The sequence below is a fragment of the Harmonia axyridis genome, chromosome 1, assembly GCF_914767665.1.
Source record: "Harmonia axyridis chromosome 1, icHarAxyr1.1, whole genome shotgun sequence".
Lineage (NCBI taxonomy): Eukaryota > Metazoa > Arthropoda > Insecta > Coleoptera > Coccinellidae > Harmonia > Harmonia axyridis.
This window is the reverse complement of record NC_059501.1, coordinates 25,117,153-25,140,052: the sequence shown is the minus strand read 5'-3', so window position 1 is coordinate 25,140,052 and position 22,900 is coordinate 25,117,153. Positions and strand designations below refer to the sequence as shown.

Below are 22,900 nucleotides of genomic sequence, written 5' to 3'. Positions count from 1 at the left end.
GTGATGGAGTTTTTTTCTTCAAATCCATCTTATGTCAGTGCTGAAATAACAGGAATTAAACTTTTCAAGTAAGTATCTACTTTTGAGTTTGCTCCATCATGGTTCAACTTATAACGATGATTTATTTAAAAAACGTTTCATAAACAGTTTGTAGTTGAGTACTGGTTGTTGAAGTCTATCCATTATCAATGGCAAAACATATTTATGTAAGGAGTCAAAAGTTAAAAGAGAAAAAAGTAATGTTTACTGCCCGTATAAAATCCGGTATGAATCAATTCTATCTAAGTGGACTTGATATTGACGGGCGTCATATCGTCTTGTTTATGTTTTAAAACATTAGGGAGATAATTCGCAATGTCAGTGGTGTAGTATGTTGTTTTTTGTGTGTGAATATTTGTAAGATTTTTTTTTATTTCAGCCATCGTGTAAGGAACAAAACACGACACGAACGGCACAAGTGATTGTACACCAATGATTTCGTAAGCACTCTGCGAATACCAGTCGCCTCGTGTAAGTGGCGTGACGTCACACACTAGACGCTGCGTACTATGAAATTATTCTTCCAAGCGCAACTTCAAAGTCCCATAACTTTTTCATTTCTAGAGATATTTCAATGATTCTTCCACATTTTTGTTTCATTTTACTTAAATTTTTAGAATTAATCCTTAACAAAAAAATGAAGTCCATTCTACCATTCTTCGATCCCAGGCTCTGAAAAATTATCTGCAGTGGTCTGCAGTCAAAGAAAACACAATTAATCGTGAATGATATGAAAATATAGCTCAGGACAGGACAGCATGGAGGAACATGAAAGAGGCCTACATCCAGGAGTGGATAAGGGAAGGTTGAGGAAGATATGAAAAATGTTCAAAGGCACTAATGCGGCAATGAAATGTACTGATCATTGTTATAGGTCTACTTTTTCTTTGAACTGAACTATTGGTCAACGACTAGGCGCGTTGTAGCAAAACTGTCTCTCAAATCTGAACTTGTTGTCCCAAGAGTCTATTTGTGGGCTTTTTTTTTAACTATATCCATATCTACACATTACGCATTTCAATCATTGATGTGCCATGGTGACTACTTCAATGATAGATTGAATAGATGAACAGGCAAAAGAGCGGTGCCGAGCACTGATGAAGAATACTTAGAGCACTGAGCAATCTTGAAAAAATGTCGAGCTCTAAGCGCTTTTATTCATCAAGTGCTGGCGATTACTGAGTACTTCAAGAATGTAATCGGTGTTGGCGAGCATTAAGCAACTCTCAAAAGATTAAAACTAAGTCATATGATTCGAAGTGAAGGACTACCTTATGGCATCTTTTCAGAAAATTTAAAGAAGCTTACCAAAAAATTCATCATCCATGAAAGAATAACATATCGTTTGAAATAAACAAATAATTGTTGCCACAAAAATCTAGATTGATATGTGAGCAGGAATGAAAAAGTTAATGTTTTATCTACCCTAACTGTTACTTTATCTACCCTTGGTTCGAGTGCAGATACTTTATCTACTCAAAAGAGTTGTTATAACAATATTTCAACATTAGCTATAGAAAAAACTTATTTAGTAGTTCTCAGTTATGATATTATGATATATCGGAAGAGCAATATATCTATCGACATAAAAATTGTTTTCATTTTACCGAAATTGAAATGAGTCGACCAAAAAAAAGGGATTTTCCAATAGAAATGATACAATTTAGAATTATTATATTTACAACACCATGTATAATTTTTTAACATTTCCTACTATGTCATTTGTGTTCACTAGGTTACGAGTATACTATTCAATCTTAGAAAGATACACGCTTCAATAAAGTTTTTGAAATTGTTAAATTGTTTAATCGAAATCAGTGCTCATTTTTGTGATTACTGAAAGAAATTCAAAAAGATTTCATGGAAGACCTTATTCAATTATTATCGACCGACTATTCGTTGTGAAGGCATCCAAGAGTTATATTGGTTGGAAATTTTTTATGAAATTTATAAAACAGTATATTCAACTAGTAATATACCAGGTGGACCCCCTCAAAATGACATCCGCGTCTGACTGACATGTATAGGGTGTTTTTTTTTCGAGGTATATAACTTTAAAATGGCATTACTGTTCAAGATGGCGACAGATTTAACAGCTGTCAAGTGATTTATTCTCAGTTTGGTTTGGCAATTCATCATGAAAAGACTCACGCCTGAACAACGCTTGCAAATAGTGCAATTTTATCTCGAAAATAATGGTTCTGTGCGGAATACGTATCGCGCACTACGTCCATTTTATTTTGTTTAGCGATGAAGCGCACTTCTGGTTGAATGGCTACGTCAACAAACAAAACTGCCGCATTTGGAGTGAAGCTAATCCTCACGTGTATGTCGAAACACTGTTACATCCAGAAAAACTGACTGTTTGGTGCGCTTTATGGGCTGGTGGAATCATTGGTCCGTACTTCTTCAAAAACGATGATGGCCAGAACGTTACCGTCAATGGTGATCGGTATAGAGCCATGATTACTAACTTTTTCATTCCTGAATTGAACAACCATGATGTCTAGGAGCTGTGGTTCCAACAAGACGGCGCAACATGTCACACAGCTCGTGCCACAATCGATTTATTGACAGACACGTTTGGTGACCGCCTAATTTCACGTTTTGGACCTGTGAATTGGCCTCCAATATCGTGTGATTTAACACCGCTAGACTACTTTCTGTGGGGCTATGATGAGTCATTGGTCTATGCGGATAAGCCACAAACCCATGACCATTTGGAAGACAACATTCGCCGTGTTATTGCCGATATACGGCCACAAATATTGGAAAAAGTCATCGAAAATTGGACGTCCAGATTGGACTACATCCGAGCCAGCCGTGGCGGTCATATGCCAGAAATCATATTTAAAATGTAATGCCACAAGATAATCTTGCGGATAAATAAAATTCATGTCAATCGAATAATCCATCGTTGTTTTATTGGAATTTAAAGTTCTATAGCTCTAAAAAAAACACCCTTTACGTAAAACGCCCTGTATGGACGAGTAACATGAGAGACAAATTTGACGGATTTTCCTTAACCCAATTATTTCCGATTTTCCCCCAGCATTGATTTTCCTTTCAAATTGCATAAATCAGATGACGCGGCGCTCTATTTTTAGTATATTGCGAGGACACATTCAAATTTCATGAAAGTCACAAATAATATTGCCAGACACGCAATGCTACTGGAGTTACGTTTTCTCTGTCACGAATACGAAAAATTTCTTGAGACACGAACCATCTTGATACGAATGATACTTGGATTTATGACGAAGTATATCTGGTTCAAGCGATAAACAATAACATTAAGTGGTTTTCAAGGAAGATTTAGGGGAAATTTCCAATACATAATCCGTTAATTTACTGAGACCATTTTTTGAGCATATCAGAGAGCTTTCTTAGAATTGAACTAAATTTTCTGTATTTACTTCATTTCTATGAGAGATTCCTGATCTGCACGGTAACCCGACAACGAGAACGGTAGTACCATAGTATAAGGAAAGGATAGTAAGCCAGTGTAGTGCTTTTCGATTTTGTTGATGTTGAGCGCCATATAGTTGTACGTTTAACTCGAATTTTACTGTCAAAAATTGGACCGTAAAGTGGAGCCCTCTAAAAATTGGTGTTATTTTGAAGAACTGAAATATTTGAAATAGAGTGGTCAGAAGATTTCTATATTTTGATATTTTTTCTGCTCTGTGTTAAGCATTTACGCCAGTGGCGTGTATTTGTGATAACTTAATAATAACATAAAAATTGTTGGCAATGTCATGCGACCCCTTTTCAACCACGCCACTGAATGAATTATCGTATTATTTCTGCGCCATCTATAGTTCATGATTTAGTGCCATCTATTATCGAGTTACTTCTCCAAATCCAAATCCAACTACAGTAGCGACCCCTGGTAACTATTTCCTTGCCGTCAAACTGAGGTTGGCTTACTATCCTTTCCTTATACTATGGTAGTACACAGAGCTTACTCGATAAAAAAAATTCTTCTTCTTTTTTTCAACGTTATTATTATAAATTTTTCTTAACTATACATACAAGGCTATTTACAAGAGTTAATTGCTTAAATAATAGATTGCGTATTAGATCATTGATTTTATTTGATAGTATGATTATGTATCGGGTGTTCCATATTCGTTGTCTAGTGAGTGATCTAGAAAAAATGATTGACACATTTTCGGGCTCGATTTTTGGGAGAATTATTTTCTTGAAAACCGACACCTCATAAATTCAACTGATATAAGAGAAAATTGAAAAATGGCGTGAAAGGAAAAGTTCTCATCTACTCGGAATAAATTTTAAGGTAATAGGAAAAGTAAAATGCAACTGTGAATATGTAACTTATATTTATTTTAACATCTTCTTTGTGGCGGGGAAGAAATAAACATTCGATTGATTGGGGTTGGGGTCTTACTTCATAATCAATTTACTTCAAATGAATTAATGAAAAAATGACCTTCCAATAATTTTTCAATGAAATGTAAGATAAATGGTTCCCCACATTGTGGTTTCGTCTTTATATTTTGCGTTTTTCAAAAACCTTACGGATCATAATGAAACAAATTGCGGTTATTAACGTATACGACCCAAAAATCGTGGATAAATTCACACAGAATAATTTCTAACAATCTTTATCATTAATTTACCCTCAAAAAGGACCAAACAATTTTTAATCTGAAAATACCATAAAATATTAATATTTTTCAATTTCATACAAAACACTTGAATTGAATACCATATTTGAAATTATTTTATGAAGCTTTAAAGGTTTTTCATAGGTCTAGGTCTAACTCCATATTAACATTATCATTAAGCTCTCCTTAGAAAATGAAGATCCTACTTGTCATATAATAATATTGTCAACCCTCAAACTGTTTTTCATCGGTGACCTTCGATTCAGATTGTAAAACCATATTCTCGAATAGTGACCTATTATTGGCAGAAAATTTTTATTTATTTCTTAAAATGGCCTTCTCGAAGGCCTCCAAAAATTGCCTTAGCGCACGGTATTTCACGTGCACGTGGCGGGGTATTGGTTAAAGTTTTCAACTAGCAATAATCGCATCTCGGATAACGTCATTGATTACGATATTGCCTCTGCGCAAAGCTAAGTATTTTGCCTTAGCGCAGTTGCTTTAAGCCATCAAGATTGACTTGATGAGTAAAGGCTAAGAGAAGGCGACACCTATAGGAATATTTTCAAATCATCTGGAGTTACCAGGTAGACACAGGTATTGTGTTTCCGACATAGAGGGCGCTGCTCTCAGGCATTGTGTATAGTGACTTGATAATTTATGAAGTCACTTTAGCAGTTTAGCATTGTGTTATCGACTATCACACTGACCAATGCTTGCACTTGGACAAAATACATACTTATATTGATAATAAATGTATATTGTATGTGTTTTAGGTTATGTAGGTCCAAAAAAAAAAACAGAAAGCATAACATGCTTTCATCAAAATCTTAAGTAAAAAATTAGTTGTATTACCGGTATTACAAGAAAAGATAAGAAAGTATTCAAAATATTTACATACTTTGTAAATATTTCATACCCAAATAATTTCTGAATTGTTCCAAACGGATTAATTTTCGTTCATTATAGATCAGTACTATTATATGTAGCTATTTGAATACACGTCGTAGAAGTTTTTTACTTGCATTGGAACTAATATTAATAAATGAAGAAAATATTATAAAATTACTCAATTAATACTGATTCTAAACTACAAACTGAAAAATGTTCGAAATATATTCTGCTGTTTTGTCCTGCATACATAATTCGCAAAATTCCAAACGGAAATAAAATATATCATCCGTCAGTAAGCATATTATCCCAGTTGCGTTGGAAATTATCGAATTCCAGACTACCTCCACAACACCCCCTCACTGTCATATTATTGCACCTTCGAAGTTGCCAGGCGATCATTCGATGGGATCGAACTATCAATTTCGTTCCTCATTCCAGTTCATACTATGCCTTTTTTTCAAACTCGATTCATGTTGTTCGAACATAACGATCTCAAATTAAAAACATTCGGAAATTCGAATTAAATTTTAAAAATTTTTCATAGCTCCAAAATTATTAAGATATCGGCTTCGCGAAGAAACGTATTAAATTTAATATAATATAATTTATTTTTATTTCAAAAATTCAAGAAGAATTTTGTTTTTGATTCGATTTCGCAATATCAAGAACTTTAAATTCATAGATGAAATTCTCGAGCTATACAAGAATGAATTTATTGTTCTCAGTTTTATGTAAATTACTCTCACAGTTTCCCAGAAAATCTTTTTATTAAATTTTTTGTCATCATCCTTATAATTACAGTGGAGTTAGAGGCATTTTTTTCTATGAACGATTCCTAAAATTCATTATTATTGAAAGCATAAGTTGTATCAGTTTCTCATTTATCATTCATTACTTTACTCTGGATTAATCGCCAATAGAAAGAAGACAACCTAAATACGGTAACTATGCTTTCATAAACTTCCACAGATTGTTATTTATAGGAGCATTCGTAACAATGCCAAAAAATGATATTTCAAAATATCTTATCGAACAATAAAGCTTTTCTAAGAATTTGAACAGCATAGATAAAATAATTACTAGGATACAGAAAAATTGGCTGTATCAAGTGATGGGGGGGGGTATTCAAACCAAAATGTTCCACAAGGAGACATAAGACTTAATAACATAGTATAATATGCATATTTTAAATATTATCAGTGCTTATTGCATTGTTGACCAGTAAGAATAATTGTATCCTCTAAAAATTGCCTCAGTACGCGGTATTCCAAGTACAATTGGCGGTATGTTGGTTACAGTTTTCCCCTAGCATTAATCGCATATCAGATAATCTTCACCTATAAAGAAAATGCTTCTGCACCAACCTCAAGATTAACGATAATTAAGTAGGGTGTTTCTATATCACCCTAATTGTACAGTTTTCTTCCTTCCTATGAAAGAAAATATATCTTTTACGGCCATACCACACAAAAGAAGAACGCTATGAGTAGGCAACTTAAGCAAAACAGAAACGAAATTCTAAGTACCGGGTTTTTCGCCATAATTTGACCCCCCCTTTAATTTTGTTACTAAAAGAGGTACAAAACTTTTTTTTCTACAAAAGTTTCACGAAATCGACTAGTGTTTTTCAAAATGATTTCACAAAACAAAAAAATACAGAGTTGGCAACATATTGATTGCAACTTCATTTTTTCAAATGGAACACCCTGTATATTTTTCTATATTTGACTAGCTCTTTTTCCCCTGATTTCGAATATATATGTTTGGTCTATCTCTCTTATTCTGAGTACCACAGAGTTTCAAAGTTTAAGAACAACCTGGCATGCTCAGTAATCAGTTTTCAAGTGGTAGGCTGCGATAACTCAAAATGCCCTTTTTTGAGTTATCTAGTTGGCAACGATATGACATACGTTTTTCACTATAAATTGGAATTGGATGATTTGGATGCAACTCCATATATTCTCTCCTTGTAGCTTTCTTATTTCAATTGTTCTTCACATAAAGTGAAAATATTTCAAATTTTTCCGCTTCTGTGTAGTGCATATTCGATTAATAGTTTCAATAAACGTATGTCATATATCGTTGCCAATGAGATACCTCAAAAAAGGGCATTTTGTGTTATCGCAGCATTCCACTTAAAAACTGATTACTAAGCTTGTCAGGTGGTTCTTAAAATTTGAAACTCTGTAGCACTCAGAATAAAAGAGATAGGCCAAACATATATTCGAAATCGGGGGAAAAAGAGCTAGTCAAATATAGAAAAATATACGGGGTGTTCTATTTGAAAAAATGAAGTTTCAATCCATATGTTGCCCACTCTCTATATATTTCGTTTTGTGAAATCATTTTGAAAAACAATAGTCGATTTCGTTTCTTTTGTAGAGAACATTTTTTTGTACCGCTTTTAGTAACAAAGTTAAAGGGGGGGTCGAATTATGGTGAAAAACCCGGTACAGCTGACGTAGTAATGTCACCTATTGGTAGAATTATTGATTATTCTAGAAACTATCGGGTTTCCTTCATATAATGTCTACGATATCAAGTTCTTACCTATTCATCAATAGCTCGCAGGTAAGAATAACAACAACCCTCAAGACTGACACAGTCATCATTTATTAATAAATATAGACATGAAAAGATCAGCCAGAAGGAATTAAATAAGTTACTATAATGAATGAGAGGACTTATATTTGTTTTATAAAAATGGCCTTCTCAAAGGCCTCCAAAAATTGCCTTAGCGCACGGTATTTCACGTGCACGTGGCGGGGTATTGGTTAAAGTTTTCAACTAGCAATAATCGCATCTCGGATAAACGTCATTGATTACGATATTGCCTCTGCGCAAAGCTAAAGAATAATTTCAAAGTCGGCAAACTCAAGCAGAAACGGAACCAACTATCGAGTAAAAAATATCAAGTAGCGACACCTAGGGCAAGAATATTTTTCGTTCCTCAGGGGTCTAGAAATAAAGCTGTGCTTATGTCCTTGAATCCACAATAGAAGCATCGTCGAGGGTAAAAAGCCGCAGGGAATGAAGCAGCTGCAAAACATCGAATGAGGGGGGTACTTGGAAAGTTGTAACGTAGAACAGAGATAAATTTTAAGACAACATCTAAAATACGTATTGCTGTAATGGCAGAATACTCGTATTTAATGATCCATACTTTTCTTAATTGTATTGGTCGTAAAGCGAATTATATGAGCCGGAGACTATACCGGATGTTGTCGCTCAGCATGTCTATTTTGTTTTATTTTCAGTCGAAAACTTCAAAGTTGAAAAATAAAATCCTCACAGTTGTGTGTGAAATGTATGTTTGTCCGCCGTCCATGGGGTTTTAGAAACCATATTAATTAACAAAAGCTAGTAGCATTAAAATCTAATGTGATCGTTCAATTAATATGTCAACCAAGTAGATGGAAATTTCCATCTATTTGGTATTGAATGCAATACCCAATACCTGCAGCAAATGTTTCGAAAAAAGGGTCAAGATCTGAAATCTGAATGCCATTTCGTTAGCAATAAATGACAGTTAATATTTTCGTTTTCAACGATGAAATATTCTTAAATTCAATATACCTACTTTCATGGGCCAAGAACCGATCTAACCCATTCTGATCGAATATCTATCAAATATGATAATATAGATTATATAACTTATATTTTGATGAACCAATAGAATCCCTGAATTTCTCATAGTTATGGCGTATTGAAATTGATAAGTGGATATTCCCTTGACGATGTGGTATAATCGTTTTGGTCTTTCGCCTGCTGCCATATTGGGCATTTCTATAGTAACATTCTTGGATGTTCGTTAAAAAACCTTCGTATTATTAGTTGAAATCACAATATACGAAAATATGTCACACTATGTATTATATTCATCAGGGATACAACCTTGATGATGTTTCTGACACGCTCAATTCACCCATCGGTTCAAAATAAGTCCAACCATTCTATGGTTTGTGACGCCACAACAATCAGTGATCGGGACAATCGTAATCAAAATCCGACCTTCTCCAATCGTCCTTCGATTGTCAGTCAATCGGAAGAGGTCAATTCAACGTAAACGATACCTGCTCAATTTCGAAAACCATTCGTTACATAACGAAACCGCGTAAAAAAATGGGATAGGTGCTTTTTAATGTAGGTAAAGTTGCGGTCACATGATCCTCCACTCTGGAACACACATGATTTAAATGGAAAATGAGTCACTACGCGAGGAGCTCAATGAATTAAGTGCATGATGACAGGCGATTAGTCCTTGATGACGTAAGGAGGGGGCGAACGGAAGTCCCCTTTTGCGAAATTGTCGTGGCAAATTGAAGATTGGAGTGCATAAGTACTAACGCAAATCGGACCTCTACCAACGAAAACTGGTTCTTCGAGAATAGAAAAAGAAAGCCGGTAAAACGGTAGTAATTGTAAACATATAAGTTATTTATGGACCGAGGGCGTTAAGTAGATATTTATATGCCCAAAGGGCGACGACTTGCAAACTTGTACGACTTTCAAATCGCCCAAGAGCTTCAACATCTTTTAATATCCGTGGTTCATAAAAAGATTCATGTCATATCAGTTAATTACTGCATCCCCAAATTGCAAAATTCCATTTAATTCAATTGATGAAGTGAACATATTAATTTTCTATGTGACGCACTATCGTTGTCATTGGAAACTTCAAATACAAACATAAACTGAAGAAATGGAAAAAAATTGAAAAATTCACGAAAGGTCAAGAAAGGCAGTAGAAAAGTTATTGCCAAAAAGAGTACAAAAAAAATATATTTATATTCCAAATATTTAATGTCAAAGAAAACTAAGATACTAAATAAGAATATCAACATCGACAATTATCATAAGTTATATCAAGCAAAGCAGTCCAAAATTCTGGATAAAGATGATGTTCTGAAATGTATTCATGTCGCACCAAATGACACGTTTTTAATCTACAAAGTTGCAATGTCCGGCATACCGGACATTTTGCCGGGACGAAAAGTCAGTTGTTATGTTTTCTTAATAAAAAACCTCTCTTTTCAGTAACATTGAAAGATTGCAAAGCGCAAATTTTATCAAATTTTATTGGAGATCTGGAATAGGATCTCTCAACTGGTTATGAAAATAAAAATAGGAACTAAAATGTACCTGTAAGAACTTCGTCGTCTTTTTACTATAAAGCGTCCTACTTTCAACCATTTTAGGTCGTTTTTTAATGAAATCGACAAAACGTCCTTTGATGTAAGGTGATTTTGTGTTCAAGATTACGATTTCATATGAAACTGAAAATATGCCTGAGAGGAATAACAGAGGCTCTTTAGAAAAAATCCAACAACCTGCAGTTCGAAAGCCGAATAATGGCTCTAAAATATACAGGGTGTTCCACCATCTATTACGGTTGAGTGCTGAATTTTTCGACAGTAACATTGGTGCTACATTGGAGCTACATTCTGAAATTGTTTAGAATAGACAAGGTGTAGGTACCAAAAATGTGTAAATGACCCTTTTTTTTTCTTACGGAACACCATGTTTCAGTTTCATTTGCTTACATCTTACCGTTTTTGAGATATTTCGATTTTTCATAAATTTAAGGGTCTTTGGAAAACCTAATAATTTCGAAATGAATGGATTTATTTGAATGAGATTCTGAAAGTGAATACTAGAAGAACGGAGGTAAGTACTGATTACTTTTTGATAATCATTGAGAACTATACTGGGTGTTCAAAATGAGAGGGTTCATTGATGACTTAATCAAACGTTGATATCAAGCTTATTCCAAATGCCATACCCTGTATTTTATTTTTCTGTTAGGTAGCAAATTTTATTTTCTTCAAGAAATTCTCTACCTGAAAAAATTAAATATAAGGATGTGCCATTTGGAATATGCCCAATATTAATGTTTGAATAAGTCGTCAGTGAATCGTTTCATTTTGAACATCGAGTAGAGGTCCCTATGATTATCAAAGTCAGTGCCTACCTCCGTTCTTCTGATGAAGGATCAAAATATATCAAAACGTTTTGAGCAGTATTTTTAAACAATTTGAGAATGTAGTTCCTAATTGAGCCACCAAAAAAATTGAAAATTTCATCGCTTAACCGTAATGTGGCTTTGTGTGAATGGTGAACATCCTGTATATATATAACTCATTGAATCGAGAAATATTTAGTAAACAATGATTGTTCTACCTCAGCTGCCGAAAACATTTTTTTTCTGGTGAATAACAATCATCAATAACATATCAATTAAATAGCAATCAATGAAGGTAGATACTTCAATCAGAAAATTAGGGCGGCAAAATTTTATTTTGCCAGGGCGCCAAAATGTCTGGCGGGGTCCTAATTAATATTCACTGTTTTTGGTGGATGGCAACAAGAAAAGAATATACAAGTTATTCACGTAGAAAATAGCAAGTAAGTTATTAAGGCAAATGTACCTTAGACAAAAAAAATGATAAGCGCAATTTAACAATCGAAATGAATGGTTAGAAGCTGATGTAGAGTAGTAGCTGCGCTTCTCCTCCAAACTATTGTCGTCAATCGGTAAAATGTCCTTACTGTTCTCGATATACTTTAACTCGTATCGACACATGCTTTACCATTAATTTGTTATTTTGATGAGTCGGGATATTCTATGCAGTGTGTTTTTCTCATGTAATACACAGCTAAAGCGCATTGGATTGGATTCAAAATTGACACAAACCATGCTGCCTTCATCTGTGAACTGCACAAGAGCATTTTCGAATCGCAGAAGTCCATGTTTCCAGGATATCCTTACACTTGGACAGATTCAACTAGGTTATATCCTATTGGCTATAAATTCGTTGCAATTTTTATGTTGGCCTTTGGGAGCGTAAGACCTAAGTTTCGAGGAAAATGAAACAATAATTCACTTCGAAATTTACCATTCAATATTATCTGATGATATACGATGGTCGGGCTGAATTTCCACGCGAACTTTCAGAGCGTGGCGCCTTGCAGACTGGATGTGCACCAGGAGCCAGAAAACGCGGCGACAGTATGAAATCGATTAGGAACCGCGAACTGTTACACAGCACACCACATTTAGTTGCCCAACTTTTTGCTTCCTACTCCACCGAAGGTAGTCGAGGCATCAGGAACACTTTTGAGATGGAAAAAATTTTTCTCCGATTGACAGCAATTTTTGATTTTGTAGACACATATCAATCAGCAATGTATAACTTTTTCTGCCTAGGCAGCAAAATGATTATTCTCAATGGGAATAAAAATGCATTCCAGACCAACCCGAACAATTTTTCTTCTGTCACTGCAAAGGCTTGTTGTAACAGCCATAACTTCAATTTTTATCCGATTTGAATGAAATTTCGTATAGGTATTCAGTTTGAACCGTATATGGTATCATAAAAAGATGAGAAATCCGCGTTGAGAATTCTTGAAATTTCTGGGAAAAACATATTTTGTATTTTTGTATGGATGTTGATGAAAATTGGTACGGATATTCGAAATGGTTCGTAAGTGGTTCAACAGAATTTTAAATCTTTTCGATATACGGTGTTTGCTCATGCGCAAAGGTAAAATAACAGAGAAAAAAATATATCTCTCAAGTTCTACTTGTGCTGTTCTGATGAAATATGAAATGGTTATTCGGATTGGAACGTAAAAGTTTCCAAAAAAACTTAAAAATTCTCAGAATATACGATGCGCATTTATATTAATTATAACTTCTCAAGGGCGCAGAACGAGAAAACAAAGTACCATAATTATTGGTAGAGAGCATTTTTCTTCAAAATTTGAATTCAATCGGAGTTATAGCATTTTGAGTTGTCAGGAAAAAGTATCTCACCTTTATAGTTACTTTAGAAAAGCTAGGTTTCTGTATCTTAGTTGGCTTTATTTTTTGGCAATGGGTAAGCAGTATCTCAGATACTCAAAAGCAACAATATTTCTTTACTCAAAAAACTATCTTACATACTCCACCTATTATAATATTATAAAATTCCAGTTTGATTTGTAGAGGAAATGAAAGAGTATATCTACCGAGCATTTTTCAAAAGTGTATTTCAAAATGAGTATTTAAGTTTCTTTTCAAATGAAGGACTAGACACCTCAAGTAACTTCAGAGTTCAGACACTCTTTTGAAATGTAATTTATTTTATAATTATCTTTGATAGCTCTTACTATCGTTAACATGTTTAAAGCCTGGAAATTGAAAGATCAAATTGAATAGATAATCAAAGAACTTCAACCCTAGGTAATATAGATATTACCTACCACATAATCTTGTGATACCTGATCTGGGAGAACCTATATTAAACTCTCCAATTGAATTGAAATAATGTTCGATTTTAATATTTTATACTCTACAGAACATGAGCTTCACTCCAATTTTCGTTAATATAGTGTTTCATTTGTATCAAATCATGATGAAAAGAAATTTCCTTCAAAGATCGAGGCAAATATTTACGATGTCATGAAGGCTAGAAAACTTGAGGGAACTTCAGATCTTCCCAACGTCAGAATTTTCTGGAACCTTTGGAATAATTCGAGGAAAAATTAACCTCCCTTGAAATTATTATGATTGACGTGTATCAAAATCGAATAAAAATTCCGTTCGTGCGTCGCCTATACAGGGTCTTTCTCGAGGAACCTCACCCATATTTATACGGGAAACTACTGAACGTATTTTCATGAAATTCAGCACTTATAAGTATTTCACGATGCTGATGAAATCTAAAATATTTTCAAGGCATGAGCACCTCCGGTTTTTCCGGAAATGACGTCAACTTCCGTTTTTCAAATTAGAACACCATTTTTTTATTGCAGAAATAGATTCCTTAGAAAATTTCAAGTTATTTCGATGTAACATTTTTCAGTTTTGGTTGGAAAATTCTCTCTGAGCGGGAAAATTCGAAAAAAAAATCGAAAATAGAGCTGCGCTGAAACAAGAATAACTTCGAGGTTTTTGGATGGAAAATTTTCATTTTTGGGATTTTTCAAGATGTAAGATTGATGTATCCACTTTGAAAATCGAAATCGCGATTCATGATACAGGGGGTGAAAAAATCGCTTTCAAAGTTAGGGATGACAAAATCGTGAAAAATCAATTTTTTCAAATTAGAACCCCATTTTTTTATGGCAGATATTGAATCTACGTTAAAAAATATTGTGAGTGTATGCATCACACCCTTCCCCTAAAATGGATATTTTCTGAGTTATTCACAAAAAACTGTTTTTCGTCTTGAATTTTCAGCTATTTCTTTTCCCTTCACGCCAAAAAGATGAAATTTTCAGGAACTGTTATTTGAACCATGCTGTAGATTTTTCACCCCTTCTTGAAACCGACTTCAAGTTACTATTAGTATTGAAATTAGGCATAGTGATCGATTTTATAACTTAATACGAATTATCACCAAATTAATAGTAAACACAAAATGCTACTGAATAAAGAGGAATTTGGCAGATGTAATTAATGATATCTATCATTTAAAAAAAAAGAATGTAAAACATGGTAAGTTTTTGCATATGGTTCATAAGGAATTATTTATTTATCACTGGAGAGAAAATCGATGGCCGATTAGTTGAAATAAAGAGGTTTCCGATACAAATTCGATTCAAAATTCGCCATCTATTTAGGAACAACCTGTAACTTTTTTCTTTTGCATATTAGGGTAGTAAAATCTTAAACATGGTTTAAGTAACAGTTCCTGAAAATTTCATCTTTTTGGCGTGAAGGGAAAAGAAATAGCTGAAAATTCAAGACGAAAAACAGTTTTTTGTGAATAACTCAGAAAATATCCACTTTAGGACAAGGGTGTGATGCAAACACTCACATTATTTTTTAACGTAGATTCAATATCTGCCATAAAAAAATGGGGGTTCTAATTTGAAAAAATTGATTTTTCACGATTTTGTCATCCCTAACTTTGAAAGCGATTTTTTCACCCCCTGTATCATGAATCGCGATTTCGATTTTTAAAGTGGATACATCAATCTTACATCTTGAAAAATCCCAAAAATGAAAATTTTCCATCCAAAAACCTCGAAGTTATTCTTGTTTCAGCGGAGCTCTATTTTCGATTTTTTTTTCGAATTTTCCCGCTCAGAGAGAATTTTCCAACCAAAACTGAAAAATGTTACATCAAAATAACTTGAAATTTTCTAAGGAATCTATTTCTGCAATAAAAAAATGGTGTTCTAGTGATCAGTTCATGGAGCGAGCGCTTCAAAAAATCATCAGCCATCCAGAGCTTTTTTCGTATAGGTATAGATATCATTTGTAGCAAAATAATTTGCTCAATCTGTGGGGATTCAGGTAAATTATGAAGTAAGATATCTGGAAACCTTACTACGGCAAGGAAATCAGTTAATACCGCAAAGACATCAATATAATATTTTTCACCAAATAAATCTAACCTAGATATTTTCGATGATTTACTGGCAATCCTGCATTCGAATCCCACCGCTAGACACATATTCTTTTTTTCACAAATTGATGATAAAATCTACGATAAAAAAAGAAATGTAAAACCTTTCGAAGGGTATTTCACCCCTTTTCGAATAAAATGGCTATGAGACTCCCCACATCATTCACGAAGATCCATCCCGTACCTTCGCTAAAATGCTCCAATTTTGGCGAAGCTTGGGCATTCTGTACCGCCACTCCCTTCAGGAATGCCCTATTTCTACAAATCGATAGTATAGTTGGGAAAAGAGGCTGATCATGCAGGAGAATCGAGAGCACGTGAAATTATTCCACAAATCCAATTGTGGGTGAGGCGAGTAAGATAAGAAAACTCAGCAAATTCTTACACTATTGTTCATAATTTCCTTAGAATTCCACTTAGAATATTTGAGATCATCAAAAAAAGTGACACAATAAAAAATAATAAAACTTGTTCTCCCGCAAATTCGAACTCAAAACTAGGCTACTACTAGTAGTCCTTTAGATAACATTTCAGTTAAATTGATTACGTATATAGAGTTGAAATATTGGAATACTATTGGGAGTGAGACTTTACACTAGAATACTTATTTATAATAAAAGTGCAGAAGGCTTTGATATTCTTCTTCCACGAGTTCAAAATTCAAAAACGTTCCACGAAGTGACAAGTTTTTAAATGAACGAGTGGTGAAATGAGCCTTCTGTACGAGTATTATACGTTATGCTGTCTAATTCAATGAATTTTTATTGAAATTAATGGAATATTTCCATAAATATCGTTCGGTGATCCTTGCATTGAAAATTGATGGTTTCTGTAACTATCACAAATTTGACAAATAATAGATAAATCCGTGAAACTGAGATATTCCTGTACAATTTTTTTCTGCAAGATAAGGTAAGGCAGAATGAACGGATTTGCCACAGATTTAGACAAAATATTGTATTTGGCGTCATCGCATTTTGTTTGTGATCATATTTTTCATTTGATTCCCTAAATTGGATAGGATTTTGAGTATCATTACCCTATATCAACAATTTTCGTACCTGATTCTATTCAAATAGTTTCCTTAAGAAGCTATAATAGCGATTATTGTTGAATCACATATTCAAAATTTGATTACAATCACGAAATATTTAGCCTTGGTTTATTGGGAATTGCACCTGACGTTCTGCTCACAATCACAGTAGTTGGCATCTTCAGAGTTCAATCTCTGCGTTGACAAATTTATGTCCATCTACCGCAACTAGTTAATATGGGTATTTCCAATAGAAAGATAATAATAAAACAGGAACATTGAGAGAAGAATTCAGAGTAATTTAAATAATTCGTGTTACAATTATTTTCAATCAATTATTTCAAAAATGTGTGAAATAAATGTTTTCTTATAAATGTTTTCCATCAAATTCATTGTAGAAGAAAATTTGATTACGATAATTCGACGTAGTAAAGAGTTTCCAATAGAAATGATACAATTCAAAAAGGTTATTTATAATGGCAACAATATGTATTATTTTTTAACATTCATTAAATCATTTAGGTTTAGTAGGTTATGCCGTTCAAGAAAAGTACTCGCTTCAGCAAAAAAAATGTTTATCAAACCAGTGCTAATTTATGAATACTGAAAAAAATTTAAGAATAATTCATGAACTACATTATTCAGATAATGGTAGACAAATTTGAAAGTGGTACCAAGTACGACTCAGTATCGAGCTCAGTATTTGTTACAGGTATACAGGGTGGCCATTTGAAAACGAAACAGACGAGATTACAGACGAAATAAAGTTTTTCGATAGAAATGCTCGGACAGGTCGATTTCTGTTTCGAGGGGGACAACTTAAGATGTAGGTTACGGACGCATAGCGCTTCAACCCTTGCTACTACAACCCTCACCCCCAAAGTTTGAATAGGGAAGATGGGGTGAGTGATACCTCATTTGAAAGGTATTTTTATACTGATTTCAGCACAGTTATTGTTTTTTCATTTTATGCATTAGTTCTCGAAATATTCTTAACTAAGTATTTGAAAATGAAGTGGTGTTTTCATGGCACTTGTAGTGTTTTGTGGAAAATCGACATTTTGAGCTTCAAAACAACCATGACTGTGGCTTCCTTCCTAACTAACTAACGCATGAATATTTCGAGAACTGATGCATAAAATGAAGAAACAATTACTGTGCTGAAATCAGTATAAAAATACCTTTAAATTGAGGTATCACTCACCCCATCTTCCCTATTCAAAAATTGGGGGTGGGGGTTGTAGCAGCAAGGGTTGAAGCGCTATGCGTCCGTAACCTACATCTTAAGTTGTCCCCCTCGAAACAGAAATCGACCTGTCCGAGCATTTCTATCGAAAAACTTTATTTCGTCTGTAATCTCGTCTGTTTCGTTTTCAAATGGCCACCCTGTATATACTCTTCTTGTGTGAAGAAAATTGACTTTTAAATTTGTCTATAATACGACGAATAGTAAGTCGATTAAATAAATAATATCGTCCATGAATTGTTCTTGAATTTTTCTCAGTATTCCCTAAGGAGTAGATACTGATTTCCAAAAAACAATTCAACAGTTTCTGAATGATATTGAAGCGTGTATCTTTCCATGATTAACTGACACAACCAAATGAACACAAACCAGAAATAATACTGTGCTACCATTATAACCATTCAAAATTTTATTATTCCTACCGGAAAACAATTCACATTAGTTCTACACTTCATGGCCTTAATTTCAATACAACAAAGTGTGTAAATTTCAATTAAAAAGTTATATTCACGAGCGTTTTCTAAATTATCAGATCGTAGTTCATCTAAATACCACGTATTACCATTATTCATTATATTATATCTTAGATCTGATCATGGAAAATAGTTTTCAAATGGGAAAAAGTCGACGGCGCCATCTGTGATGAAATGTAAGAACTACTGCCGACTAACGGACCGTGAGCATATTACAGATTTCTACACATCCGGGTTTTTAAATTGTGAATAACTTATGAATTTACCGTTACATATACAGCAGCAGTAACATCACTAACATCCACATCACTTATTCAACATTCAACCTTAACTTTCCTCGGAAAAAAGGGGTACTGACTTATTTTTGTATAGTATATGTAGGTATAGTAACGAAGAACCATTTTCAACCGGAAATGGTTTTAATAATTTTATAAGCGTCTTATTAAATTAATCATATCAAAATGTAACACTCGATGGTAAAAAAAATTTTCTAAAGGAAAAAGAATTCAGTTTATTAGAATTGTATGTACAGGTAGAATTTTAAATCCAAAGTCTGTTATGGAAAATGTCAAAAATTCAAACTAACAATTTTGAGGTGCAACGGAAACTGCAAGTATTTTAAAACTCACTACTACAATAATAAAACCATTTTGCTTATAGACATCCCGAAGATAAATGTATAATTCAATAAAAATAAAATAAAGTCTTATTTTATTGAATGAAGGGTAAGAAATTTCGAACCGAGTACCAAAACATTTTGAGGTTAAGTTAAATGTCATAACAAACCACCTGCTATGTAAATGTTTCAAGGTATAAAACAGCGTAAAAATGACCAATACCCTTAAATTCACAGTTTTCCGAATGAAAAATTGAATTGAATCGAATGAAAGCAAATTGAGCGGTATAATGCCTAGAATAATAGGCGTGGCAGTTGTAAACAATAACGTTATTCGTTGACCCGTATTGGAAAGTAGGTAGAATTTCGGCGCAGGTAAGTCTGCTTTGTGATTTAAGTGCATTTATTCCCAAAATAGCAAACTAAAGACTTACCTCGTCTATCAGCTTACCCTTCGAAGCCATTTTGACACAAACTGTTGATTGAAGAAGTTATTCGGACAACGTACGCAGGTGCGGAGCTACACGAGGCGGATACCTATACACTATACACATTGAAATAATAGCTTGAATGACCCGCGGTTTAGAGGATTGGAACGCTTGAGTACTGACTCATTCTTAATTCTTTGGGTCATCATTCACAGTAGCATTAGAGAATTGACTTATGACAAATTAAAATTTCCTCTGAAAGTCACAAGTAAAACTGACACAATTGACGGAAATTCAGGTAATTTTTTTTAACTAAACCTCTCATCGAATTCAGTCACATCAACTGATTAACTAATATCAGTCACATGGACTGATTAACTAATACCATTGACTGTTAAAATACTCAAGACAAGATACCTATATTAGAATGGCATATCCCAATGAGAAATTTATAGAAATACCTATCACTTTGGTTGAGGTGATAAAAATTCTGACAATTCTGGATATGTTGACGGAAGTACCTACCGAACTTCCATTATATCTCGACATGAATTCTTCCTGATCTATAAGTATATATCTACTTATCTTTACCAATGTATTTTGATCGGTGTCTAGTAGAATTTGTTTGTTTTGGAAGCGCAAGCTCAAGTAGGACGATACAAAGTGCAAATATTACACATAATTTAAGTAGGTTTATTATTTACACTTGAATCGAAATGATATTTACAATTTGTTAGTTTCGCAGTAGGTACTGTAGGTAGTAGGAAATTGAAATTTGTCATGAAAATTTTCTATTTACATTTCTATTTTCCATTATGAGTATACTTGATGATTCTTTTTATTTTTTTTATTCACAGTTGTAATTAGGTAGAAGTCTTCCAGATTCTCTGTTTGAACATTTAGTATAAATGTCTCCCTACCAGGCGCGGATCCAGGGGGGGGGGAACTGGGGGAACGTTCCCCCCCAAATGGCCCGGGCACCTCTTAAATTTTGCCGGCCCTCCTAGAATTTGACATACTAAGGCTCAAATAATTACAAGATCAGAAAAAATGTTACCTTCAATACATTTTGTGAAAACCCATATTAATGAACGGCAAAAAAATGACGTCCCAAAATGGCGGAAGCATTTTCAGTATTTTGAGAATCTGAAAGTTCCCCCCCCAAAAGTGGGGCCTGGATCCGCGCCTGCTCCCTACAACACACCAGGCTTAGATAAATTTGTATAGAGTTTTTCATGCAACAAAGCAACCCTCTCTATTCGAAAAAACTATTTCTAGTTCCACTTTCATCTTTTAATTTTTGTGATTCGTTACAAACCATATTTTTAGTTGTTGCCTTATCCATACTAATGCTTCGCTTAAATTTGCTGTACCTTCAAAGAAGAAATTCCGAAAGGCAGAAAATTGTGATAATGAATCTTTAATAGATATTGAGAGCTTTAGAAGAAGAATTGGTGTCTTGTCAGTATGATATATAATCCAACGCTAAGTCCATACTATAGAGTACTATGGACGCAAAATAATTACAAAACCGAAATATGCTCTACTCACCAGCTTGTCTCACCAAGTTTAGTAAGATTCAAACCACAACTTTGAAAATAACGAAAAGCTTTGGCGATTCTTCAAAGAAATTTATAGTTTCTTGTTTCTTCCATTTTACCAACCGAGTTTCTAACACTTTGAACATTTGTGTTTTTTTAAGCTCTTGTAATGCATCTTTTTGTTCTACCATTATAACATTTCACCCATCCATGCCAATATAGGTACATATCGTCGGCTAAGAGTGTAAATCTGCTATGTCCATAATGAACAATTTTACATGAGACCAAAAAACCGTACAGAAAGTGCTATAATAACAATAATAAGAGAGTTTATTCATGAAAATACATTCAATAGAGTTTATTGAATGTATTTGCATTCAGCAGATTTACACTCTTAGCCGACGATATATATCGTCGGCAATATCTATATACTATATATACTATATATATAGTTTGCGAAATCAAGAGAATAGTCATTCAAGGTTTTTTTATCGTATTTGCTAAAACCTTTCGTGACAAAATGGGTTCTATAGGTAATCACAGGGGCGCCGCCAGGAGCGACATACCGGACATTTTGCCGAGGCGCCAAATTGTAGGGGCGCAAAGTCAGTTAATAAAACAAGTCTTTATACAACTTTAAGAACTACATCGTCTTTTTACTATATACTATTGAATAGAGCGTCATACTTTTAAACAATAATGCAGGACGTTTTTTGATGGAATAGAGAAAACGTCGTTTGATAAATTTGACAAGATGATTTTTAGTCGAAAAATAAGATTTCATATGAAAGGGAAAAGATGCCTGAGAGGAATAACAGAGGCTCCACTATAGAAAATTCTTATAAATCAGCCAAAGCAGGGCGGCGAAATTTTATTTTGTCTGGCGGCGGTCCTTCGGAGACCATAAGAATGTCTATTCAACCTCCAAAGCTCAATCGAGCAGTCAAAAGCTCCTGCTTTTTCGTCAGTGAATCCCTCATTTTTTTCCAAATACTGATAGTTATTTGTGGTTCTGATAGAGCTATCCACACGAAATTTTGCAACAACAATTGAAATTCTTACTCTTTATAATAAACATGCAGAATATCCAGATCAGATCTTTAATCAATAAAATATTGGGTAATTCTTTTCCAATATTCTTTTTAAATTTTCTACGGTTGTTATGTGTTGCGAACAGATTGAAATTTTGCAAGGAACTTTGAAATCGGATGTTACTTTTTAACGAACTCAACCACATAATTCGTGATCTGAATCCACCTTGATGAAAATTTCAAGTTTCTAGAGCCTCCGTTCCGTTAACGTGTTTACGGCCGGACGGACAGAATCGAATTTGACGGACGGATTCGTCACCAGCGAATCAGATCTCATCGTTTGAGACCTTTCTTGACTCAAAATTTGAATGATTCGGACATTGAGACGAAATGAGTGCTCCAAAACGTTGGCGACCCAAAAGAATCCTGGTCTATAAATATTAATAATTCTTTTATATTCTTTTCGTTGAACTTGATTTCCGAATATTTCATTAAGGAAAGAAAAAGCAATATGCTTAACTAAGGAACCTAATAAAAGAGATTTGTCTCCACTAATAATTTATATTTTGAA

At 33.9% G+C, this 22,900-nt stretch overlaps 1 protein-coding gene and 3 non-coding genes across 9 annotated transcripts in view; all 4 read right to left on the bottom strand.

The window, feature by feature from the left end:
* LOC123671091 (sodium/potassium-transporting ATPase subunit alpha) overlaps positions 1-19,916 on the bottom strand; it is an 86,946-nt gene extending 67,030 nt beyond the window's left edge. For 4 of the 6 annotated variants that reach the window (XM_045604762.1, XM_045604757.1, XM_045604758.1 and 1 more), the window contains exon 1: positions 19,764-19,915. In XM_045604762.1, coding sequence (XP_045460718.1) covers positions 19,764-19,793 — 30 coding nt within the window. In that variant the 5' untranslated portion in view covers positions 19,794-19,915. Of the gene's footprint in view, positions 1-19,763 lie in introns of all 6 variants that reach the window. The other 2 variants (XR_006746051.1, XM_045604766.1) reach the window with 2 other exon arrangements.
* Positions 5,006-5,145, bottom strand: LOC123671771. The gene has a single exon (XR_006746187.1). It is a non-coding gene; the product is annotated as a U4 spliceosomal RNA (small nuclear RNA).
* LOC123671772 lies at positions 6,791-6,930 on the bottom strand. The gene has a single exon (XR_006746188.1). It is a non-coding gene; the product is annotated as a U4 spliceosomal RNA (small nuclear RNA).
* LOC123671766 lies at positions 8,272-8,412 on the bottom strand. The gene has a single exon (XR_006746182.1). It is a non-coding gene; the product is annotated as a U4 spliceosomal RNA (small nuclear RNA).
* Positions 19,917-22,900: the final 2,984 nt, after the last annotated feature.